The sequence below is a fragment of the Glossina fuscipes genome, unplaced genomic scaffold (genome assembly GCF_014805625.2).
Source record: "Glossina fuscipes isolate IAEA_lab_2018 unplaced genomic scaffold, Yale_Gfus_2 0, whole genome shotgun sequence".
Taxonomy (NCBI): Eukaryota; Metazoa; Arthropoda; class Insecta; order Diptera; family Glossinidae; genus Glossina; species Glossina fuscipes.
In genome coordinates, this window is record NW_023998414.1 from 16,500,916 (window position 1) to 16,527,998 (window position 27,083).

The 27,083-nt window shown below is 34.6% G+C and overlaps 3 protein-coding genes across 3 annotated transcripts in view; 2 read left to right on the forward strand and 1 right to left on the reverse strand.

Moving 5' to 3' along the window:
* LOC119635268 (nuclear RNA export factor 1) overlaps positions 1 to 8,414 on the forward strand; it is a 29,817-nt gene extending 21,403 nt beyond the window's left edge. Inside the window, exons 4-11 of the mRNA XM_038030019.1 lie at positions 659 to 1,180; positions 1,922 to 2,031; positions 6,515 to 6,551; positions 6,899 to 7,128; positions 7,210 to 7,384; positions 7,513 to 7,803; positions 7,873 to 7,991; positions 8,196 to 8,414. Of these exons, the coding sequence (XP_037885947.1) occupies positions 659 to 1,180; positions 1,922 to 2,031; positions 6,515 to 6,551; positions 6,899 to 7,128; positions 7,210 to 7,384; positions 7,513 to 7,803; positions 7,873 to 7,991; positions 8,196 to 8,295 (1,584 nt within the window). The 3' untranslated portion in view covers positions 8,296 to 8,414. The remainder of the gene's footprint in view (positions 1 to 658; positions 1,181 to 1,921; positions 2,032 to 6,514; positions 6,552 to 6,898; positions 7,129 to 7,209; positions 7,385 to 7,512; positions 7,804 to 7,872; positions 7,992 to 8,195) is intronic.
* Positions 8,415 to 8,685: 271 nt separating this feature from the next.
* Positions 8,686 to 9,529, forward strand: LOC119634824 (NADH dehydrogenase [ubiquinone] 1 alpha subcomplex subunit 13). The gene is made up of 4 exons (XM_038029226.1): positions 8,686 to 8,784; positions 8,844 to 8,946; positions 9,024 to 9,244; positions 9,321 to 9,529. Exons 2-4 carry the CDS (start codon positions 8,856 to 8,858, stop codon positions 9,456 to 9,458), a joined length of 450 nt encoding a protein of 149 aa, XP_037885154.1. The 5' UTR covers positions 8,686 to 8,784; positions 8,844 to 8,855; the 3' UTR covers positions 9,459 to 9,529.
* On the reverse strand, positions 9,512 to 11,034 carry LOC119634815 (gastrula zinc finger protein XlCGF52.1). Its single transcript, XM_038029214.1, has one exon. It carries the CDS (start codon positions 10,822 to 10,824, stop codon positions 9,769 to 9,771), a length of 1,056 nt encoding a protein of 351 aa, XP_037885142.1. The 5' UTR covers positions 10,825 to 11,034; the 3' UTR covers positions 9,512 to 9,768.
* Positions 11,035 to 27,083: the final 16,049 nt, after the last annotated feature.

Here is a 27,083-nt window from a genome sequence, read left to right on the forward strand (position 1 = left end):
AAAAACAAAAGACAGTTTGTAGTCTAGCACACCCATCATCATTGCACAATATGCTTTTCTTCTTCTCTTTCCCTTTATTTTGTTTGGGCCTTTCCTCGGTGTCCCTTCTCGTTATGAAATGATAATCTAATTGAATCTATTTGAACCCATTTCCCGCTTCGTTAACATAAATAACAACTAGCATTAAATGAGTTTTTTGACGAAGAGGATTCAAGGACAAGCCAAAACTAAATATGAAAAAGATTAAACTGTCTATTCACGTTAACTTTCTTAAAAATTTTCACAAACTTCTTTTACAGTCTCAAAGACGATTGCTGTTGATACTGTATTCCCTTTATTTTGGAAAAATTGAAAAACAAAAAATTTGCTTTCTCTGCTATTTGAGCTTAAGACCGACCAAAATGTGGACAGAATGTGTAGAGGTCTTTATAAATCGTCTTTTCCCTTTATCTAAATGTAAATACATTTTTTGTTTTTGTTTCCCCCTCCCCTTGGTTTCTAATGCTCATACTTCATAGTTAATCACTTATATAGAAAATAGAAAAAATCTGTTTCTGTAATTAGAACTTTGCGTTTAGCCCAATCAAACAGATTTCAGTTTATCAAATCAACATTATTCAAATTCTTTACTCTTTTCGATCTTTTCATTTCATTGCAGATACAATTTGCTCAGCGTTATTCCAAAGATGATGTTATACGTGCCCTACTGAATGTCATTTCTCCAGAGATTTTCATACCACATTATTGGCGTACCGAAAAGAATTGTGTGCAATTTTTTGTCGATGACTATTCGATCGCTCAGCGTTTGCAGAGCGTTGAGCGCAATGTTCAAATGCATGATGGTTATCGTTTATCTATACGGGTGCGCGCTAGTTGCCCAGTTGTCTCCGTGGATGAAGAATTCAAGGAAAAAATGAAGCTAGTTATGGCCAAACGTTATAATCCCCAAACGAAAGCATTGGATATGTCCAAGTTTCACGCTGATCCCGACTTTCGCAATATATTTTGTGGGCTTTTTCGCTCACAAGTCATGTCGGCCGCTTTAGATATCATCGAAAAGAATATACCGGACTTGGAGGCTTTAAATTTAAATGAAAACAGCTTATCAGGATTGGACAGTTTTAAAAACGTTGAACAGCGCTTACCGAATTTAAAAATACTCTACCTGGGTGATAATAACGTAAGTTAATTAATGGAAATGATTCCCTCTTCTTAGGGCAGATTCTCAAGGAGGCATCCTTCACTTATTTTAGCAATTACTAAAATGTTCGATTTACATACGAGTTTTTGTATACACATCCGCTTCACACTAGCTGGTGTGTATTAATTTACACTTTTACTCCCTACGCCACTTGCGGTACAAGGAGGTACAATGAGTTGAGTAGTGTGTGGGTGTCCCAGAGGAACTTGAAAAAGACCAATTTTTTATTACACAGCAGAAAATACAGAATCGATCTAAGCTTGTCTGTCCGTCTTCTTTCGTTGTGTTCAACGTACAGATTGCAATGTTTGAGATATTTCGATGAAATTTATTACGTTGAACTGTTCTGGCTCAAGAGTGATCGCTATCGAAAATAGTTCGGATAGGATCACTTTTTCGACCATTACCCGTCCGTATAAAGCCAGAATTTCAAAAGTTCTCTTGATATGAATAACTGTATGAAATGAGGTGATGTAGAGTGTGTAACGGTGTGTCGTAGTCTTTTCTTCACTAGTACGTATTGGGGGGGTGGCCATCCCCTGAGTCGCAGGTCATATTCGAAAAAAAAAATTAGTCAGTGTTTTTTCAAGAAAGTGAATAGTGTAGAGGATGCCGTTTTATTACAAAATAATATGCAATTAAAAATGGGAAAGATGTGTTAAGTACAATTAAAAGTGTACATAATTAAACATATGTATAAATATATTAATATTTTTTCAGATCGCTTCCCTCGCACATCTATTGGTTTTACGTAATGTGCCCATTATGGAATTGGTATTAAAATCGAATCCTTTGCGACAACGTTACAAAGATCACTCATTCTATGTCAGGTATCATGTATTCTTAATGAAATAATTTGTTAATCGAGATGTTTTATTGAGAATGTTTTTCATGCTGAGAGGGTATTCAATGCCTGAATGGTGTAACCGTCTTATTTTTTTGCCAAAGTTGCCAAACAACTCAGCAACAACTTGGAAATCTGATGATTCCGTACTATCTATCCTTCTTTCACTATGAAGTGATTCATCTGTAATCCATCGAACAATATCATCGGAACGATGCTACAATTATTTAGAACGTTTATGTCTTATGAGGTTACTTAAAAGAGTTTGCTGCAAATAATTAATGCATAGTATGCGAAAAGTTGAAATCTACACAGGAGTTCGTGTCAGATGTTACAAAATATATATAATTATATAATTATAAAACCTTTCCCGAATAGCTAGCTTTTTTTCGCGTCCATACTATTACTTCAAAGCACTTACACACTATGTCCACTAAAATGTTCGTAATTTAATTCAATTCAAATTTGTTTTGCCTATTATTTTCATTACTACGATCTGGACAAATATCAGGCGATATTATTGGTTAGATACGACATATTTCTTCGGTTCACAAAATTAAGTCCTACTTTAACCCTGGTAAAATACGATAAGAACGAAAAAAGGAAACAATAGGCATAATTGATAGTAAGAAGAAGAAATAGGTATTTCGCCCTCTTTTTTTTTTTTTTTTTTTTTTTTTTTATCACTTAAGGGATTCGTGTAAGATGGAAGAGAGGAAGAAGAGAGGAAAGAAAAAGAGATAGGACGTATGGACCGCAACGTAATAGGTGCGTGCAGTCATTACAGCTACGAGCAAAGTAAGCTCTACAGTACTTGAGCCTTGAATCTGTGAGCAATGACTTGACAGATTGTTGAAAAGGAGAGTCATTCCCGCTATGTTACTGGCCAACTGCCTACGAATTTGAGATATTTGTTCTCATTTGTTTCGGCTGACGTTGTCTAGATAAGCCGCAACACCGTGAACAGAGGCTCATCCAATCAAAACTTCGAAGTTAAACTATTGCTTTCAGTAATGTATTTGCTATCTTCTCGCCACCCGTCTTTGTCCTAAGTATTATCGTCACTGCAATCACTAATCGGATAAAACATTTGTTCTCCGAGTCACTCACTTTTACAATACAGCCGCTGACGACAAAAATCATTTGAATGATCCGTAGCTATTAATTAAAATGCTTACAAATACGATTGTTGATAAATTTTCGATGAAAGTTTTTTTCCCCAATTGGGTTCAATTTGCAATTTATTTTAGAAATACATCAAACGAAAAATATGAGTTCTTCTTCCATTGTCCTCGAAATATAGAGAGTCAGTGTTTTTTTCCCTTAATGGCCTCCGCAATATCTAGTCTCATAAATTATTCCTCTTCGTACTCCTTTAGAAGCGTCTATCGAAAATTCAATTTACCTGTCTTCGGGCGCGTTAGGATTAAGCTTTCACAACACAAAAACGTTCACTCGATCAAGTAAATAAAATTATATAAATATCGAGGCAAAAATTCGAGACCTTTGTATATATTTTAAATTTTTATATTGTTCCTTCAAAAGGAAATTAATCAGAAAATTGTAATGAAGACCATTCCTTAAATCCAAAATACGACAAATACATTGAATGGATTGAAGTAAATGTGAAGTGAATATAAGTGATTAAATTAAGTTGAAATTAGCAGTGAACTTAAGTCCTGTAGTAATCGCTTTTAGCGATTTAAGGCTTTGTAAAAAAGTCAATAAATTTTGAGACATAAGCAGGGGACAAGAGCTGGATTTGAGTAAGCGCTTTGAAAAGTAACGGCTAAATAGGTAGCATATAAAAAAAAAAAAGATAGATACTAAAACGAAAAAAAAAGAAAAGAAAGAAAACAACAAAAAAAAAAACAAGCATAAAAAAAAGAAAAAAAAATTCTGAGCGAAACAAAAAGAAAAAAAAAACAAATAAATAAATAAATGAAAGGAAAATTGGCATTTATTAGTTTAAACGTATTTATAGAGTTTATTGTGTTTTTTTTTTTTCTCTAAGATGAAGAACATTTTTTTGTAGCCTTTGTGTAAACGATAATGTTAAATATTAAATAATTTCAAATTAAAAGTTATAATATAAGAAAAAAGTTGCTATCAGTCCATGGAGCAAGACCGCTTCATAGTAAAAGTTAACAGTTAAAACAACGCCTGGACCAGATCTATGGTCTATGGATCTTGAGCTATTTTGATTGCGCAAAAGGTGAACCTTCTTCTTTGCGAAAGAAGTTTCGAGCATTTTAACTGGCATGGATATGTAATCATAAGAATTCAAAGGTTCGATGTTTGAATTTGAATTTTTTTTTGAAGCGGTCGGACTGTAAACTATATAATAAATAACATATATACATACATATTAAAGTATGTATACATATTGAAAATTAAAATATCAATTGTTATAAATAAATAGAAAGGCAGAATAACAAACTGGCTAAAATAATTTAATAAATGAATAATTTAAAAAGAATTAATAACCAAACTGAAAACTTAACTTACTAAAATGCGAAAAGAAGAATGAAAGGTTACAAAAGCAAATCTTAAAAACGCGATTATATGATTATATATAATAAGACATATATAAAACAAAATCTTTTAAATGCCTTTTCGCCAAAAAAAGCAAAAAAAAAAGCAAAAAAAAAAACGGAATAATCAAAAAAGATGATAATAAAATTTTAGCAAAAAAAAAAAAAAATTCAAAAAATGCAAAAAAAATATTTCAAAGATCCTCGAAACCTTTTTAGCCTTTTCTTCGAGTTTCCATAAAAAATCACAGCCTCACTCTGCAAAGACGCCACGATTCACGCTATTCGTGAGAATTGAATATCTTTTATAGTATAAGAAGAAGAGTAAACAGAGCCAGAGTTAAGTGCTATTATAATTGGTTACATGTTTTTAACTGTGGCTCCGAACTTTTATTAATTCTATTTTAAGGCCTCTTCTGTGAAGTTAAGCTGTGATTTATTTTTTTTTTTTTTAATTGTTAAACAATTACTTAACGAACAAAATTTATTGACCGTCAGTTAAAAAGAGCCAGATGCTCTTAACACTTTGTTTGCTAACAAGTTTCAACAAGAAATAGAAAAAAATCTTTTTTTTAACTTTTGATATTTTTCCACAAAATTTTACAAACAAAGTGTTAAGAAACGAAATTGAAATGTCGGATTTTTAGAAGAGTACTTACGCGTAAAAAGTCTGTTCTTACTGTGTCGATTACCCATCAAATTTAAACACTCTATGCCCACAAAGTTCATTTCGCCTCATGTAAGGGGAATTTTTCACATTTATTTAGAGACTAAGGTTTCACGCCTTATTTTTTAGGTAATTTAAAAAATTAGGTTAAGTTATTCCATGGTATGGAATAGTAAGCGCAAATCAGTTTTGTAAAACTTTCTTTGAAAAGAACTTTCATTAGATTTTACTTCATTTGATTAATAAGCTGAACGGATCTTATGCTTCTTTAAAGTCTCCATTAGCTCATTTTTCTTCTTTTTTCCATTCCAACGTACTACGTACGCGTATTATTAAGTCTTTCTCTTTTCGAAAACGACATTTTAAAGGGTCTTTTGATGTGTTACTTTTGGCCACCTAAAGAATTCATGGCGTCTCAAATTATATTTAAACTGTTGCCTGAGGATTTCTTTCGAACAATCAACGCAGTCTTATTTTTTTTTTGCTGTATTGTTTGGTATATAGGCAAATTGATGTTATAAGTGTATAATATATCGATTGCGGATCAAGTGTTTCGCTATGAAATATATCATGTGCGAAAGCTTCAAATGTATGAAACAAAAGGAAGTAAATCAATAATCGTTTAAAGCGGCTAAAGGAGCTTTGGTTATATCTAGGTGTTGAAGAAGAAGGTTAGACATTCACAAACCGTTGTAATTTTCCCATAAGCTCTAAAGCTGCCAGTGCTACGCGATGTCAAAGTTTCAACGAGCTGAATGGAAATGCATTTGCATTTGTCTTTAATATCTGTCCCAGATCGATTTAAGATAATGTTTTTTTCGTCCGTCTCACTTCTCACAACAAAACAGGGCTCTGTTCCTGGTCAAACGTTGCCTTTAACTTCCGTTCCTGTTTATTTTAGCTGCGAACAACGCGAAGTTATAATCGAAATCCATTCTGAGAAATTTGTGGTCTAACAAAGATAGAGCAACAAAATTTTTTTGTTTTTTATAAATCGACCTTTAAGAGAGAAAGAATGTTCAACAAATGTCTTTTTGTATCCCACTTCAGTGTGTTTTTCAACTTTCTTCGCAAGTATTCTTTTTCCATGTTACAGCAAACTTTCTATTTGATCCTTTAAGTGGAGCGCATTCCACTAATAATGCATTATAATAATTATTAAAAAACTTTTTTGTACAGTTCTTCTTATTCATACATTCTCGTCTCGTTTTCTTTCAAAGAAGAAGAAAGGAATAATTTTTGAAAACTTATCTATATTTTGCTTGCAGTGAGGTGCGACGTAAATTTCCAAAACTTGTGAAACTGGTAAGTGAAATATATAATAGTATTTTAATGGTAAAGACTGTCTCTCCCTTAAGGTAATACTACTTATCGCGCATAAGTGGCCTTCGAGAGAAGTTTACCTGTTTATTTATTTTATATTTTTTTTACGAGCAACTATATGAATAACGGAACACTTAATACACAAATTGCAACCAATGCAATTCGAATTGAATCCAATCCATGCTATCCCAGTGTTGTTCTTTGTTATTGAAGAACTTTGGATGGGATGACATCTAATCTTCATTACTATTTTGTTTTTTTTTTTTTTAATTTTTCCAATTTTTTAAAAAAGAAAGAAACAGTTATAAATTTTCTTAATTTAAAACTAGGATGGCGAGGAGCTGGAACCTCAAATACTTTTCGATGTCAATGATACCTCTTCTTTGCCAAGGGCTAAGGCTTCATTCTTATGTGATGCTTCCGGAGCGGATATAATACGTCAATTTTTGGAACAGTATTTTATAATATTCGATTCCGATAACCGGCAACCTTTACTGGATGCCTATCATGAGCAGGCCATGATGTCTATCTCTGTGCCGTCAGCCAGTCAAGCTGGCAGGTAAGACGTACAACATTGAATTTCGTTTTCTTTCATTTTTTTTTTTTTTTTTTTGATACCCCTTTTAACGTCTGCTTTCAGACTTCAATCATTTTGGAAATTCAATCGTAATTTTCGCCGTATTGTTAATAATGAGGAAATAAATAAAATACGTCAATTAAAAGTCGGACGTTTACCGGTTGTTTCTACTCTGGCTGAATGGCCAAAAACGCAACATGATCCTCAATCTTTTACCGTGGATTTAACTTTATTTACGGTATGTTTTACAATACGAGATTTATGTTCTATAAAGGTCCACTGCACTTGTACTTAAGACCTAAAAAGTGTAATGCTCAAGTAATCTGCATTGACGTACTCAACATCAATTTTTTTGTCTTTGTCCAGCCCAAACTTATATGTTTTACTGTTGGGGGTTTGTTCAAAGAATTCGAATCAACCAACAACCCAACGGGCGATATACGTTATTTTCAAAGGCAATTTATTATTGTACCAGCTGGCGGCGGTTTTTGTATACGGAATGAAATGATATTTGTAACAAGCGCTGTCGGATTACAAGCAAGAGCTTTTCTCAAACCACAACAGACGATGCCAGCAGCGGGTACTGCTGCCACGACGGCGGCAACAAATAGCTTAAGCAGTGTACAAAATAGATTACAGATGAATCAACAAGCCACGGTAAAAAAAAGGAATTAATATTAATTCAAAGATTATGAGAACGATTCTTTGTTTTCTTTGTTACTCAAGACTTCGGCTGCAGCAGCTTTAATACATCTCCCAGCAAACCAACCTGATGACGCTACCAAAATGCAAATGGTTCAAGCGATGTCTATGCAAAGCCACATGAATATGGAGTGGAGTAGAAAGTAAGTAACAGGGATTTCGAGAAAGACTTATTACCGGATTGATTAAATCGATGCAACAATTTTTTTCTCATTATATCTCTACTGTATGTAAAATTTTTGCATGACCCGTTTTATTACGAATTTATTATACAACTCTTATTAAAACGTGATAACGATAGTGATCTAAACGAGATAATATTTGCTTTACTTTTATATTCATTACAGATGTTTGGAAGAAAACAATTGGGATTACAATCATGCCACCTTCGTGTTCGATAAATTACAAAAGGAAAACAAAGTACCGCCAGAAGCTTTTGTAAAATAAACCTTCCACTTCTCCGACCAGCCTGTCTAATAATTCTTCGGAAATTATTTTTGTTTCATAATTAGTGTTCTCTCTGTTTCCCTAAGAAATCTTTTTCCTTTTAGTAGGACCTCTTAATTTACTTATCCCGACTTAAAAAAAAAAAAGGATTTATGTAATAATTACTATATGTCTTTTATATTAATAAAAAGGGCAACTTTAGATATAAATATAATTAAAAAAGACTTATAAATAAATTAATTAAAAAGCAATAAAAATTATGAAACGAAATGAAGGGTTTTTTACGTTCATTAAAACATTCTGATTTATTTAAAAACGGGAAAAAAGAGAAAAAATTGGTGATTAAACGAAATAAGATATAACCTACAACCTGCCTTAATAAATAACAGCTGTTTTTAACGCAATAGTTATTTAACATTTATGCTGGCAGTTCTCTGACTGTTATGCAAAAGTTAATAATAGTGAAGTAATTTTTTTCGGGCAGTTAGGGTAAGAAGATGAAACATTTTTCATTGTATTTTATAATTCAACAAAGATTTTAATATTAGTTAAAGAAAAACATGGAAGCTGCCAAAAAGCAAGATATGCCTCCACCCGGTGGGTATAAAAAGATACCTTACGCTAGAGTGCCAGCGAAAACTTATATGACTGGTAAGTTCTCAAGAGCGAGAGAAAAACTTTTTAACAACGTCCAATAAATTATTGGATGTTTTATAAAAAAAACTTAGGATTTCAAATGTTTGCTGCTTACGGAGCTGTCACAACCATCGGCATGTACATTTATTATTTAAATGCTAAGATGGTACTACGTGAAGATATTGAAATGCGTTCGGCACAAAATGTCATATTTCCTGTTTTGATAGCAGAACGCGACCGCGAATTTCTTAAGCAATTACGTCGAAATCGGGACGAGGAGGCTCAACTAATGGCCAACGTTAAGGGCTGGGAGGTATTTACTTATCATGAATGATTAGAATTAGAGATTGGCAACATATTTTCATTGATTTTTTACTTTAATAATGTAGGTTGGCACTTGGTATGGTGAACCTGTTTTTAAGACTATACCTAAAGATAAATTGATACCTCCATCCTACTTGGAATTCTTTGCTCAATCCGATTCAAAAGTACAGAACAGTCGTGCACATGTAAAATTGTGGTCTTAATTTCTTATGCAATTATTATCAGAACATGAAAATAATTCAATAAAAACCTTTGATTGGTTTTGTGAAAGTTATTTATTAATGTTTAGCGTAAACGCTTAATCAATAATTGATTATTCGTATATAATTCATAAACTAAACAAAGATTCTCAACTCAAGACGATAATCCAGAAAATTCTTCTCGGAACCTCTTAACTAAAAACTACTTAAAAAAATCTTAACATCGAAAAGATATATTAAGCAGAAGAATTGGTAACGCAATTGAATTATAAACGGAATTAATTATCGATAATAGGTCGTCTCCTCCTTCAATTTACTTCATATCGCGTCGCCGCTTAATGGTGCCATCACAGGTAGGCAAGTGACGTTGTAAGAAACCCTCGAATACAAATTTACGACCACAACGCTCGCAATGAAACTCACGCTTCTCTTCGACCATTTGCTTATGTTGTTTTAACATTTCGGCATTCGAGTATTTTTCACGGCAGGGATCACAAGCATAGCGACGCTTTACCTGTCCTGATTCAAAAACAACCGTGAAATTCTGTGAGCAAAATGAACAGTTGAACTCTTTGACTACAACTTTCTTGCCGCCATGTTGAACAGCCAGGGCCTCCGCTTCTGCTTCTAATTTATCTTGCTGCTTGTGTTGTTCCATGTGCGCGTTGAACTTCTCTTCATCTAAAAACTTGCGATAGCAACGTTGGCAACGCTTGGGTCCTACTCCTGAATGACGTAGCATATGCATTTTCATATAGGAAGCAGAATTAAACACCTTTTCGCATATAGTGCATTTCCGATCTTCTTCGGGCACTTCGGGCTTCTGACGCATACAGGCTCTCATATGCAATTTCAAGGAACCGGCAGCACTGTAACAATTATTACATTTTGGGCAATAAAATGTTTTGTTACCAGTGCGTAGACCCAGATCACCAGAATTATTTTCAGTTATCTCATATTCTTCATCAGCGGCACTACCAATGCTTTCATCCTGACTGCCGCCCTCATCACCTAAAGACGATGAAGTCGACGGCACAATATGCACAATGGTGTGGGTACCATCAACGTCTTCGACTGTCTCTACTGCTTCCACCGAACTGCCGTCTTCAGTAACTAATTGATGTATGGTGACAGCCCGTCCATGCTCGTCAATAATCACTTCCTGTGCATCCACAATCTCCTGGTGACCGTGTTGGTCGTCCAAAGTAGTTACAGCGACTTCATCCTCGTCTGTGGTAGCAAAAGTAGCATAAGCGTATTGGGGCTCTTCACCAGAATTCGGATCGTGTATAAGTACAGGCACTATCTCCTCTTTCACATTGGCTGTTGTTGTCAGTGTAGCATACTTGGTTCGTTTTGCTGCACTCATTGTTTTGTTTACCTTTTGTTTTGGTGGTGTTATTGGGCCACAGAATTTCTTTGGTAATTGGTGTTTCCAGATTTTGTTGCAAAATTTTTATCAATTGGTCAACACTTAGTTGATTACCGAGTTGCTGCAGTTTTTTTCAATAACTTTCGGGGTCTTTCGTGCGCGACGTGCTTGTAGTGGTGTTGAAAACTCAATTGTGGCAACGTTTAAAACTAAAATGGTGGACAATGTCAGACCTTATAAAAAAATTGTATACACATAAAAAGCCAAACATAGTTGCATTTGAAATCACAAAACTTGGGTGAAAAATATTAATAAGAGAAAGTATTTCATATATATCAAATTTTTTCAGTTTTATTAAAGTTTTGAAAAATATATGTATACAAGATTTCGTATTACGGGTTTTATTGCTTAAAATTCAAATAATTAAACGCGCGTAATGTTTATTTTCTATATATATTTTTATCGTACTTTTTATTTTCAATGGCAATACATAATGAATATATTAGGCAATTACAATTTTATACAACACTGTTTTGATAGTTGCGTCCTACTTTTAATAACCCTGCGTCCTTTTCTCTCTGCGTGGGCCGGTTTTGTTGTGAAATTATGATTCAATCAGATGATATCTGGAATGACGAAGAACGTTTTATAAGAAAGTCGAGTAGATTTAAGGAAATTTTAATGTACTTGGATTGCTTCACTTTATTGAACCTTGCGCCTTGCAATGCCACTTGCAGTCAATTTTTCCTTTGAAAAGTTTTTGATTTTATTGGTGGTTTTTACATAAACATTCATTCCATACACTGAATAGTTCCGTTGCACAGTCCTCAATTCTGGAAATTGGATTATAATAAAAATCGACATGAGATCGTTATATTGCGGTAAGTGATTGAGTTTGATTGAATTTCAAACTAGTAAAAGAGGGCTTGTATCTCTATATGACTTTTCAATGGGTTAGGGGTGAAGTTCGGACACAAACCAACCTAGAACTCTCTTAAGTTCTAATATTGAATACTAAAGAGATGCAATAAAGCATGCAATAATTTATTTAGAAACTAAAGTTTAAATTTTTTTCTTTTTTCGCTCAAAATATTTTGTAACACATTCTTAATCGTGAAATGGTATGCAATTTTATGGTTAAATATTGCGAAAGGACAGAAGCAAGAAAGAAGACAACATTATAGCCATTTATAATCTCGTATTTTACTCGTTGGCGTTAGGTAACCTTCAGTAAACCACAAATAACTTTGTTGTTTACGCTTCTATTGCCGGAACAAGCTATATACACATATATATATATTCTCGCACCTACAAATTGTTTCTCCTTCCTTTTGTACACATTGACGTGAATGTATGCAAGTATTTTATACATAAAAGAATAAAATTACTCTTCTATTCGGAGTTATGTTGATCTTTGACTATATGGTAGCTTGCCTAAATTGCAACGATTTGTTAACAAGCAAAGCAAGTAACGATTTATATTTAGGCGGGAGTAAAAAATTTTGGTGCGTTGAGGGAATAGAAAGAGCGTTGAAAAGGAATGCAAAGTTTACTTTATAAGCTAAAGTGCCATTTTCTTCAAATTTTCGCGCGAGAAACATTAAAAGTTTGCAGATTTCTTTCGTTATATATAAAAAAGAAATTGTTATTCTTTTTAATGGTTTCCTGATTGTTTCCGATTCTTTTTCCTTGACTTGGTCGCTTTTGCTCTTCTATCACACGCACTGCAGTTACGTTGCATTTACACAGTCGATAGGTGCAGCGCTGCAGCTAGATGCAGCACAGTCAGTAGGTGTAGCGCTGCAATACGGTTGTTAGGTGCAGCGCTGCAGTTTGGTGAAGTATTGCAGCTGGGTGCAGCCCAGTCGCCTGTGGCCGTCTTGTTCTCTTGGGTTGCACGTACAGACCGAAGTTTTTAAAATATTGCGATGAAATTTGGTACACTGACGTGTTTTGGCCCAAGGAGAAACGCTGCTGAAAACGGTACGGGTCGGACTACTTCTTTGACCGCTTTCCATACAGCAAATTATATCATATCGTGATACCATCAGTCATATGCATAACAGTAGGGTTTTGTAGAGTATTTTATAGGCCATTGCAAGCCGTTATTGTCTTCTTTTTCAATTTTTTATCCATAATGCACGTAGATTTAACGTTTGAAACTTTCATACAAGAAAAGCGATCTTTAATATTTGCGGCGAACTCCGTAATACTGCGCCTAGATGACATGCAAGCAATGATTACGATAATAACTCTCTTTGTTTAAAAGCAAATATTCATATACAATGGAAATATAAAGCAATGAATGGTATTAATATACAATACTCATTACATATCTATTCAGCAAGTATGTATGAGTCAGCCATTAACAATTTCTAGCGAATTGTTTAATTGTGAACAGACACATTACTTCCGCAATAATAATTCATTTTCGTGGCATAAACGTTTTGCTATCTTCCCGGAGAGGCAACTTTTTAAACCAGTTCATTAAGTACTGTTATTTTTGTTCAAGCTCTCGCGACTTGAAGAGACTGCTCTCGTCGAACAGTTAATTGAGTTTTGTATTCATATGATTAGAGGTGTCTTGATTTCTTGAAAAAATGTGCAAACGGATTTACTTGTATCATGATAAGAGGGGGCATGGGTGGGGTATCGTTACATTCTCTTATAGAGTTACAAAGTACTTTATTGAAGTCCATGTCGTTGCAGTAAGTGATCGAAATGATTTCTTAGTAGATTGAATGTGTCTTCTTCGTTATCTTAAACAAAGTTCGCTGATCAGCGATGAAACCCATCGTAATTGATTCTTTTTATACTCTATATCACAGGTGGCAAATGCATATTACGTACGTTACACCTAGAAGGAGAGTTGCAGCGCACCTATTTTCTATTATATCAATCTTCTGATTCGATTTGGCAATGTCTATCGGTCTATGTTTGCCCAGGTATTTTAAATTTATAAATCGATATTTTTGATAGACTTTGCTGAGCTTTCGCATAATAACATATTTTGACTCAAGGATGCCACCCAAAACGGATTGGATTGATTTCTGAAAGCACTTTCTATGAAAAATCTTACTTTGGGAAAGACGTTACGTTAAAATGAGTTTCTTTTTTGACTATTTCTTGCAATCGGTGAAAATTTGTTTGTCAATATACGAAATGAACGTAGAAAATTTGAATGGGATGCAGCTCCTCCAAAATATGTACATTCCCATTACGTTTTTGTACCGACGGCTTTCGGCGAGCATGACAATGGCCATATTATAGTTTGGCATGCATTGGCTTAATGAAGTCGGAAAATTGGTGTTTACGGTTGGCATTGTAAACAAGGAAAGCTATTTTAGGTTATTGAAAGAAAATTTGGAAGAAACCGACAAACTTGGTAATTTAGAAACATTCAAATTCTACCAAGACAGTAAACTCAAGCAAGCCTAAGTCCCGCTTAATTCAAGAATCGCTCTTTTATAACTGCCCCAAAGTGCTTTACCCTCTTCCATAAATCATCAGGCATAAACCCCATCAAACCTATGTTGGATGAATCTGACCGCCACGTGCGAGAACACTAAATCTTTTCCGTCCAATATGTGAAAAGTAGACTTCAGGAAGAATGAAGTAAGGTCCCCGTTTCCTACATAGGTAACATTATGCAAAATATGTCAAAACGTTTAAATGACATTATTAAGTGAAAACGATATGCCACTGAATTTAATAATACGCTGTTTTTTATTTTTTCATCTTTCGTTATATGAAGAAAGCCCAATATTAATGGCGCTCTGTTTTTTAGGTTCCTAAAGTTATTTAATATCCTTGTCTACTGGAATAATGTTTTCTTTGTTTTTTTTTTTTTTTTTTTTTTTTTTGTTTTTCTATTTTAATATGTATGCCCTATTAGTACAAGTTAGTACAAAAAAATTTTTTTGTTTCGACAATGGCACAGGTTTAACGAGCGTTTACATTTTGACGGGCGAAGAGAGACCCAAAATTAGTGGAACTCACTGTATCTTTTTATTCGCAAACTATTAAATGAAAAGTAAGTAGTGCCCTGCAAAATTTTTGCGATTATTGGGATGACGAGTATTCAACATTCGTCTTAGGTTGAGTGTAACTTTTTGGCATCTCATATAACTTAATGATACTTTAATTAATTAAATCTTGTTAATTACTTCTAATTACGTAAATTGTTTCGTTATATAAAATAAATGTGTAAAATATTTAACAATAAGTTTAAGAACCAAAGTCTAAAGAGATTCCATAAAAAGCAAAAAAGCAAAAAAGCAAAAAGCTCTAAAATTATTCCCAGAAAACGAAATATGAAAAAATTAAAAACACTATAGTAGGCCATGGTTCACTATTAAATACTCTACACAACTTCATTTAATGCAACCGTTGATGTAATGACTTTTTAAAATAAAGCGTTATACAGGAAGTGGTCGAGAAAGTGTTCCGATCCGAAGCATTTTCAATAGCGTTCGTTACTGGGCCAAAGCACGTCGGTGTATGAAATTTTACCGAAATGTCTCGAAAATCTAAAATGATCGATCTAAAAGTTGAACGCCAAAAAAATGAGACGGACAGGCCATCGAACAAACAGAAAGGGACTCTGAATCCGCACAAATTTTATATACCCTTTTGCAACAAGTGGTGTAAAGTATTAAAATAATGTATTCAAAACATTGTCCATCGTTAGCCACAAATGTTTGCAAGAAAATTTCGCAGAAAATGTATTCCGTTACCGAAAGGACAATTCCACCTTTGTGGCTATACACAATTGCGACCGGTTGCATACTTTTGTTGCGTTTATCTACGAAAAATGTATATTGCAATGCTAACGCAAAAGGGAAATGATTTTTATATGTATCAGCGAAGGGTCAGGGGTATATTCATTTTATCAAAACGTTTGCAACGCCCAGAAGGAAGGAAGCGTCAGAGACCCCCAGAAAATGTATATATTCTTGATCAAGATCAAATTCTAAATGGATTTAAACATATCTGCTGTCCGTTTGTCTGTCTGGCTGTCTGGCCGTCTGTGTAATATTTGTTGTAAACCTACTCAGAGCCTCAGAAATGAAGCTCTAGACTTTAAAAACATTGCAAGCTCTTGTACGAACGTTGGTGTCGACAATGGTCCAAATCGGTTCTAGGACACACCCGGACTATTACGAAAGGTTATAACACCTCTACTTGTTTGCTCCTTATAGCAAATAAATTTATAAAATTATAATAAAATTATAGCATATCAAAATTTAAGTTTTTTTCCAAAGTACATAAATTTTTTGTCAATTTCAAATTTGAAATGCACGCGCGCTTGTGTAGTACTTGTGGTAAACATTCTCCCTTTAGCGAAAATGTAGATATCGCCTGCAAATTTTGCAAAGGAATTTGCAAGTGACAAACTTTTCCAAGGACACGCCTATAACGCCCACACGCCTACGCGACAAAATCTTTTATTTTGAAAAGAGAAAAAACCAGCCGCGCCCAATCCATATTACAGAGCATGAAAATGTAATTCTTTTGTCTTTTTTAGGACAATGTGATAGATGATAGGTATACCAGATTCGGTCACGATCGAGTATATTCTGACTAAATTTCCTTATGTGTTTTCTTTTCTCTGTACATTTTTGCCCCATTTCGTTGCTATCAATCGGTCTCAATGTAACTGCTTTAAACCGGTTATTTGCACAATATGTTCTTTTTGTTTTTCCTTTCTTCTACTCTCGTCTCTTCTCTTCTCTTCTCTTCGCTTCTCTTTTCTTTTCTATTTTTTATACCCAAAACCGAAGGATGAGGGGTATACTCATTTTGTCAAAACGTTTGCGGCGCGCAGAAGGAAGTTTCATGGACCCCACAAAGGAGATATATTCTCGATCAGCATCAAATTCTGAATCGATTTAAGCATGTCAATTTGTCTGTTTGTCCAATTGTGTAGTATCTGCGGTAAACATTCTCCCGTTAGCGAGAGTGAAGATATTGCCTACAAGTTCACAAAAGAATTCCAAGTGACGCAAACCGGCCAAAGGACACGCGGCAATGCGACATAAAATTTTATTTCGAAGATGAAAAAGGTCAGCCGCGCCCACTGCATATTATAGAGCATGAAAATGTAGTGCTTTCACTTATTTTCTCCCTTTTAGGATAACGGCGATTGGTATAAAATTTTGCGGTCACAACCGAATATAATTTTCTTATTTGTCTTCTTTTTTTTCTCTTTTATTTTTATAATATTTCTGTTGCTGTCTATTGTATCGCCTTATAAAAATAGTTTTCATGTCTAGTTTTGCGTGTATGTATGTCTCATAAAATGTACATAAAAAAAAAAAAAAAAAGTCGCTTTAAATTACAAGTTCAGTGTCACGGTTGACTGTTATAAGAAAACAAACACTTGGCCATTGTATGAATCCTCTATCTCCCGAATAGCAAGTTATCACGGTATGTGAACAAATATTTTCCATTCCTCTGATGGATCGGACACCATGACAGTTTAGAATGTAGATTAAGTAAACTTTTTTTTTTCTGCAATCCAAGAAATAACGTACATTAGGCTTATCCTTGCAATTTGCATGAAACATTCCACTTGACTTTTAACCACTTACCGTCCCTGAGAAAATAAGAATCTGTGATCTATACAATTCATAGTAGATATTTATCGAGAATTTGTTTCAAATATTGTGCCCAGAGCCGATGAAAAGGTCAGCGTAAAAACTGTTACCAATCGGTTATTCTAATAGTCCGGATCAGAGAGTTACTGAAAACGAAATGCAAATTGGTCTTTTCAGTACTTTGACGACTTTGCACGAATCTATGAGTCGTTTGCTTTTGCTACAGCTATAGATGTCGCTGATGAACTTGTGAAGCTCTCTCGCGACGAATGCGTGGCGTAGTTTTTGTGCATCGCTCTAAGCCATATAAAGCAAACTATGGCCAGCCATCCAAACGTGTACTTTCCAAAGCAACGAAGCATGATCATAGCTCAACAGCAATGACGAACGCTACCCGGTTGTGCTGTTACGATTTAGAGGAACTGGAATTTCGGGATATGTGATTTCAATAAAAGACTCATCATTCCGCAAATTTTACGAACTAATGGACTTAACGGCAACATAGAAAGCGTGCTATTAAAGAAAAAACCTTTTAAGGATTTCGTTATGAGACCCATTTTGTGCACAACCGAAAGATCTTAAAAAATAGATGTATTCTTGATCAGCATAAAATTTTAAATCGATTTAAGCATGTTCGCCTGTGTAATGTGTGTTTTAAACCTTCTCCTGCCCGCAAAAACGAAGCTATCGACTTCAAATATGGTAGAAACATTGCAAGCACATTTTGCGCGCAGTGTGGCGAAAATGGGCAACAATTATGTTGATAATTATATTCACGTTCATATTTATAGAGGAATATTTCACGTTAAAAATCTCGTAAACTTGCCAGCTAGACTTAAACTGCTTATCATCATAGATAGCTCCTGAGTTATAAAATCTGTTTGGAACCCTTTAACCCGTAACCAAAGGTGCCCTATGAATCCTGTTTATCACTGACCACGACTGTAGTTATAGAACTGTGTAATCACCTATACAGCTATGCTCGGTTTCTGTACGCCAAGTCCTCTTTCCTCTGTATAGTGCCAAAGCAAATACGGCTAGAGGAGTCCCATTCAATTTGGCTTGCGAATGAAAGGCATCAGAGTCTTGATTTCGAATCTTGTTTTCTTTATTTAATTTTCCTTATTTATACTTATTCTCTGGCTTACTTAACATTTATCTTATGTGCGTAAGGATGCCGTAGCCAGCGAAATTGGCCAATGCGGGTGATGCAACTCGAAGCGTTTTGAAGTGTGTCATACTTTGCTATTTTATTTTGTTAAAGAAATTTCACTTACATTGATAATTTATGACACACGTCAGGTGGACGCATATCAGCAATGATATGCAGTCACACCACAATATACATTGAAAACTAAAATAGTTAAGATGACGGGTATCAAAGATTCGACTCGACACGTAAAAATTCTATCCATTTTAAAATTTAAATAGCTTTGTCTAAAGCGTAAGTAGTTCGTCTTGATATACTATAATAATCGTCAGACAAGTTACTGTATACATACATTGACAGGTATAGTCTATGCCAGGGGCAGGCAATCTTTTTTGGCAGCGGGTCAAAATGAACCAAAATGTGAGTATTTGGGCCAGAGATAATTTCATATTAAAACGGCTTTTTAGTAAGTAATAGGATATATTTTGTTACGAAAATGATTACAAACATAGTTGAAAGAAATTTATTCAGAGACGTTCTGCTTGTATTTTAATAATTTATTTTTATATATTATACCTTACTTTCGGAACTAAAGCGGATCACTTGAAATTATTAATGGGGTGACCCGTGGGTCATAGGTTGCCGACCGCCGGCCTGTGCTCTTACTTATTTGCTTCTCTGTCTATTATTTAAAAAGTTTCCTTTGTATATAAGTCATTTTGTTTGTCGATTTATAATGCATGCGAAAAATGAAAACTAAAAGAAACTTATATTGCGTTGTACGCTTATTACAATGATGACTTTACACAAATATATCCAAATGCTTATTGGCTTGAAACATCAGCAACACGAATAAACTCATGAAGTGTATGAAATATATATATATTAGTTTGGGGAAAAAGAAATCCATTATTTTTATATGAACTTCAGGACTTTATTTAACATGCTTCGGATTCTCCGATTTGGGTCAAATATGCACCGTTTTGTTGTATGATTTGTTGCCATTTTAAAGGTAACTTCAAAATACCTCTCTCATAGAAGTCCTGGTCTCTAATTGCAAAAAACTCTAGTAGTCGATTTTCACAATCCTCTCTAGATTCCAATTTTTTATCATTAAAGAAATTTTGCAATGCAAGAAAAAGATGATAATCGCTTGGTGCCAAAGTCCGGACTGTATGGCGGATGCATTAAAACTTTCCAACCAAGCTCCCGAAGTTTCTGGCGAGTCACTGTAGATGTGTGTGGCCTAGCGTTGTCCTGGTGGAACACTACACCTCTCCTGTTGGCCAATTCTGGCCGTTTCTGGTCAATCGCTATCTTCAAACGGTCCGGTTGTTGACAGTAGAGATCAGAATTCAGCGTTTGGCCATATGGAAGCAACTCATAATAAATAATCCCCTTCCAGTCCCACCAAATGCATAGCAAAACCTTCCTGGCCGTTTGAGGTGTTTCACCGCTCTTTGACCACGATCGTTTTCGCACAGGGTTATCGTATGTGATCCATTTCTCATCTCCAGTCACCATCCGTTTAAGAAATGGGTCTATCTCATTCCGTTTGGCCAAGGCTTCGCAGATGGAAATTCGATCCATTATGTTTTTTTCTGTTAATTGGTGTGGCACCCAAACATCGAGCTTCTTTTTGAATTCAGCTTTGTGTAAATGGTTTAAAACTGTTTTATGGTCGATTTTTAGCACCTGGGCGATGTTACGACTGGTAACATGCCGGTCAACTTCGATCATTTCTCCGATTTTATCGACATTTTCGACGACCGGCCTACCTGTGCGAGGTGCATCTTTAACATCAAAAATTCCCGAACGGAATCTAGGAAACCAAAATTGCACATAATTGGCTGTTACAGTATCGGAACCATAAACACCATTCACAATTTTAGCCGCCTGGCTTGTATTTTCGCCTTTGTCAAAGAAAAACTGTAAAATGTACCGAATTGTTCACTTTGTTCACTTCCATTTTTAACACGCTGTAACTCACAATTGAATGCACCAAACAAAAAACAGCAAAAGAATTTTTTTTACTGCGAAATGTCACCTTTCCAACGAGCATAAATCTGAAATTGTTTGATCGATACTTTACGAGAAATCTATCAGTGCAGCCATATACCGAAAAAATAATGGATTTCTTTTTCCTCAAACTAATATATATATATATATATGTGTAGCATTTTTAACATCGACAGACGTCAAAAGAATTTCAACACAATTTAATAACAAGCTTGAATGATTTATGCCAGCGACTAATTACTTATATGTTCTCTAACACAAAAAGTATAAATTTTTGTACCTATCACCGAAGGCTGAAGGATATATTCATTTTGTGAAGACATTTGCAACGGCCAGAACACCGATTCAAAGTGTATATACTCTTGATCAGTGTATATATTCTTCTTAATCGATTTAAACACGTCCGTCCGTCCATCTGTGTAATGCTTATTGAAAATGGGCCAAATCGATGGAACGACACGCTGACAGTTAGACCACGAAAGATGAGAACATCTCTGTTCGTCAAAAAGAATAAAAAATTGATTTTTTGCTCATTACTCACAAGTTATAGCAGATATATATATGTATATGAAAATTTGATGCTGACGACCTATACAAATATGTGAAAAATTGACCGAGGCTATCAAAATTAAATTTTGTTTTCATTTCTTTTTCTTCTCGATAACGTGCAGAAGTAAGTTTCAAAAAGTCCATTTTTAAATTCGGAATGCACCTAAGCTTGGTCGTCTGTTAGTCTGTCAATATGTCCGCCCGCCCAACAATGCAGTATCTGTCGTAAACCTTTTCCCCGTTCGCCTGCAAAGTTGCACAAAAATTGGAAAATAACTCCAACTGATCAGAAGACACGCTTACAACGCCCACATGCCGAACTATGCAATAAAATCTGTGAACACTCTTGCTGACTGTGCTTTTTGCTTGTTACTCGTAACGGACAACGCATATATCATATAAATTTCTTGACTTTTAGCCGCGCCCACTCATTGTTATACGGTATGAAAATGTAGCTCTTTTACTTTCTTTTAAACCCTTTTAGAATAATGATGATGGGTATAAAAGATTCGGTCACGACCGAATATAATTTTCTTATTTTTTATTTATTACCAAAGTGTTGCGATAAGTGTCGCGCGAATAAAAACGTATAGTAATAAAGTTAACGGTATATATTTTTATTATATATTACATTGTCAGATATTTTTGCACTTCTTTAAGGTTCTGAGCTAATTTACAAGATATCAACAGATAGATTGACCTAAAAAAGTACGATTTAATTATAATATAATTGAGTTAGGGGTTCATGTACGCTTTGCTCGAGTTTTATTAAATCTCAAAAAGACAATGAGAGACATTTAATTGTGCGGTGAAATTTTATAATCGGTTTGGTTGGTCGATATAATTATTCGGTTACCAGTTTTATTTGTGTTTTTCGCTACCCTATACATATTAATTCAAAACCGAATGAGTTGAAAGAAAGAAATAATCGATTTCTAGTATCGATAAATAGGGTTAAAACTATGTTATTAGCTAAACCCCGGTGCCATGGATCAATTAAATTGGCTTTTAAGACTAATGGGACAAGCACGATAAGAAGAAGTTCACAAATCACATTTTTTTTTCTCGGCACAAGGCAAAAGAGGGAAACCCCCAAAGCATTTCGTTTCATTTGATTTCAGATAAAACGGTCACGAGTTGTCCAAGTTTTCATATGAAATTTTTAAAAAATATAGTTGAAAATGTCTTTCATTTGTATACATCAATAGAATTTGAAAAGCAAATATTTTTTTGGTTCTGTTTCAAGTTTTTTGTAGTCATCGCGTTTCGTCGGCCTTAACTAAATCGCAAGATTCGATAAGTCAGTATGATGCCTACTCCTTGAACGGGCGGAATAAAATTAAACTGTAAATTATTGATTCGTCCTAGGTTGTGAACATTGTGGACTTAGCGAAGCTATTGAAAAAATTTTCATTGCGCAAATTATTTACATAATATTTCAATTGTGCTAGAGAGGAACCCCGACTACACATTTCCCTGGCATAATACCGCTCTATATTATTTATATTAGCTAAATTTTTGTGTTTCTTCTTAGAATTATATCCACCGGCACAATTTGCGCTTTCCCAACCATTATGAGATTCATATTGCTTGTAACTTGAATGCAAGCACAGCTTTTAATGTTATATGGATGGTGCCTTTGAAGCTTCACGTAAACCAAGAGGTGCAGAGTTTTCTCAATTCAATTCTGCTTTAATTTGTTCACTTTCTTCAGGGAAATGCACGGGTCTCATATCGTTCATATCGGCACCGTAAGTCTTCTGGTTCTGAAATAATAGAAGAAAATTCCCTTCGGTTATTTATTCGCCATTTTACTTGTGCTACAAAGACAAAATCGTAGCAACTTTTGCTGGTGTACTTGGTGATATTTGCTTACTAAGTCGGGCAACTTTTCACTATCACTTTTAAAAAAACCAAACCGCTTGTATATTCTTTTATTATTTGTTTCTTTCCTTGCCTATGAGCGCGTGCACGTTTATAAACTCTTTGATGACAATTAAATCCTCTGAGAATTCTCAGAGGAAGAATTTTGAAATAAATGGCAGCGAGCTAAATATGAGATGACAAAATTTCCGTAAAGCTATGGAACAAATTACTGCAGCTAGGAAGTGTGAAAGCTTGGCACCTATTACTTTACGTTGCGCTTCGAAGGGTAAAAAAAAAAGCAGAAAACTTCAACCAATTTTCCAATGAACTCTTTCTCTATTAAAATAGCTGAAGCAATCTTTTCGAACTTTTCATTTTATGATTTAACATTTATCGCAGAGAGCTTGAGGGATAGAAAAACTTTTATTAATTTGTCTTTGTCCAGAATTTGCGCTTTGGACAGTACAAATAATGTCTATTTTAGATATTTTTGACGACTTTGTTGATTTCTACGAAATTATGTTTGAATTGAAATGTTAAATTTTTATTAACTAGTTTTTGTTTTTGGGCATAACTGAGTAACATTGATTTGTGAAGTTCCTGAAGTTAAAAAGAAATGAAAATAGAAAAAGGACGAAAACCTAACTATATATCACGAATTTGCATCCATTAGCCTGAATTGTTTGGACGAAAAGCATTTCCGATCGATCCGATTAAATGTCAGGCGCAAACCATCCAAAGGTTTCGTTACTACGCTGTATGTAAAAATTTGTTTTTTTTTTTAGATATCTATACCGAACAAAATGTGGACTAGTGTATGAATTATTCTTGATTCGCGCGAATGGCGAAGCAAGTGTAGGTATAACTGTCTGCCGATTCATTAAATCGCTATTATGACCTCATAACTTTGTCTACACTTCAGTCAGGTCAGCCTTCAAATAGTTACCAAAGACTCGAGAGCTGATTCAGCTGAATCTGCGGTTCTGCAGCGCGGACTGACTCTACCGTAACTATTTGAAGGAAATGATAACTTGCTTCGATCTTTCAATCTATACGCTGAAAAAGGTTGAGATTTTTAGTGTAGAACTTTTCAAGTTTTAATTTGTTGCTCCAAGCCAGATTCGAGAATCATTTAAATCGACTCAAGAAATCGCCTAGTGTTACCAAAAAAATCATATGTAAATAGGAACAAATTAAACCACTACACTGAGACCGCCGACCACCGTCTCACAGTTATTCATATGACGACTTTTCAAAATTGCACAACAGTACAAATTGGACAGATGGACAGACAAGCTTGCGGCGGTTCATAACGAGTGGTTGATATAATAAAAGCAGGGTGTATTTTTAGTCATTATGGGTGTTGCACACATTCGCACAAACTGTATGTGGCGGGTGGTTGGCACAATTACCTACGAAATGACACCAAATCGCACAAAAATACTATCTGCTATATATATTATTATCAATATACGAAGGTTAATAAGTTAATAAATCTTTCCTTTGATTTTTATTGAGGCAGCGCAAGTACTCGTTTCTATGGTTCAAGGTTTTGACCGAATACTAAATAATTATATCATTAATATTCATTCACTAAAGAGAACTAGATCACATATTTTTTTAAAGTAGTGAACATAGAGAGAAAGAGAGAAAGAGAGAGAGAGAGAGAGAGAGAGGAAGATGATGACGAGCGAACAAGGAAGGAGAGGGGAGAGAAGAAATCTAACATAAATAACTACAAACACAAAGGTAGATTCTGTTTGGAATAAACTTTTCACTATTGTTCTGAATAGCGGATGCGTACAGTTGCATACAGTTCTTACATATAATATTGATATAATTCTTATAGATATTTTTACCGTGTTCACGTCGACACGTAAATGTTAACCTGACTTTTTGAACGTGCAGGGTGCAATAACGAATTTTTGTTTGGAATTTTAATTCACCCTTCACTTTGCTTTTTGCTTAGCATTTTCTTCATGATTCAAATCTAGCACAGATGGAAAAAATATAATTTCTTTTTTACACGGTTATATGACTCGTTTGGCGCGTATCATCAGCCGCACAAAAGCAGAACTGTTTGCGTATATATTGGTGCAATCAAAATGGAAAATTAGTGTACCTTGAACCTGTGATCCCGGAAATATTGTAAACAGGTTAAAAAAAAATTAGAATACGCGATTACATACATTACATTGCACTTTCCAAATAATAATAATAATAATAATAGTAGCAGCAACATAACATTTATTAGAACTAATGCGAAATAAGGCAAATGCATAATTTTAATTACACCGGTCTATAAAAAAAAAAATTTGTTTTTTTCTATCATAAAAAACAAACGTATTTTTAGCAAATAAATCGGGTTTAATTTTAGATCTAAGATTCGAATCTCTTTCGTATCGGCGATTATCTTATCTAGAATCTAAAAATAAGCGCCACTTACATGCGCTGAAATTATGGTCTAACCAAGTCGGTATCATTACGAAATTCTATATCGCCTTCCCCGGGGGTATATTAAGGAAAATTCCGCATTCCAATTACGAAAAGCGCTTACTCGCGTTACTAAAAACTTACTCAGTTACATCGAAGCATTGACTATGCGAACGGAATTGTTGATATCCCCTTGCGAAAATAGGTGGGGCGCAAAAGTCTTTCTCAGTCTTCTAAAAGTTCGTTGTCACTGCATTCTTCTGCATACAGGCCTTGTAAAAAGTCGCAAAACAACATATGGCGTCGTTTTCTTTTCTTTTTTTTTTTTTTTGATGTGATCCCAGCTATTTTTATGAGACAGCAACAGAAGTCGTTTGTGCGATTCGTTGATCCTCTTCAAACCTCGTTAATAGTGACGGCCTTATAACAAACATTTTCTTATAGGTTTTTTATTTACAATTTCACTGTTTCCAACTTTTCTACCATATCGCTTTCCTCGTTTGTATTTAAGTAAAAATTTTTATGTTATCGCTTACAAGTTATTACGAAAAGAGGGCGCGTCATTGAAATCTCAGCTTCGAGTTAGTAAACCACAACATTGGTTGTTTAACAATTTTAGACAATCAATGTTAACCGATAATTAATTTGATGAATTTTAATTCAATTCAATAATTGTTTAAAGAATTTGAAGTCTGTCTTCGTAAACAGGAAAAAAACAAAAACAATTATCATCTCTGAATGTGTAATTAATTGAGAGATAATTTTATTAACTGCATGTATACAATCAAAAATGTATTGAGTGCACTTTCAGAATACAACATTTAGAGTATTCTTAATATAGCCTACGTCACTAACTTTCTATTAAGAGTTGTATTCTGATACTATGTTGCAAAGATTTTTGAACCTAATTTTCTATAAAAAGAGTAATATTATCGGTCAAGCGCGATTTAAATCACTCGACGCTTTAAGTGAAATGTAGACAAGGGTCTCAAGGCCCTCAGCTTTCAGGGTAGGAAGAGTTATACGAGGGGATTGAAAAATGATCCCTCCCGACCCATATTTTTCGCACTGCTGTAGAATATCGATGTAGTATGCGATGTATCAGCGACTTTTGTCGAGAAATTTTTTTTTCAATATAAAGACTTTTTAAAATAAGGCTTTATATGGCGGGTGATCGGAAAAGTGGACCGCCCTGAGCCATTTTTAATAGCTTACGTTCTTGGACCAAAAAACGTCATCAAAATGCCTTAAAAATTGCGGCCTGCAGTTTAAACATAGAATAACAAGACAGACAGGCGCACAGATGGTCCAAACTTAGGTCCACTCAAATCTGATTTTGAGTCGATCGGTAGAATTAAGGATGGGTCTATCTCAAGTCTTTCTGGGTGTTGCATATATCCGCACGAGCTTAATACACCCTTGCACCGCAAGTAGTGTACTGTATAAAAAAAGAAGCAAGGTAGAAGCAGGGTGGTTTTAACTGTAAAAAATGGGTTGAAATTAATCTTTTTTTTTGTCGGTCATAAAAGCAAAATTTAAATAGATAGTGAAAGAAAGGATTTACATTTGGCTTGAACGTAACCAATACATCGACCAATAGTTCATCGGATTAAGTGAGAAAAACTCAATTTTTTTTAGTT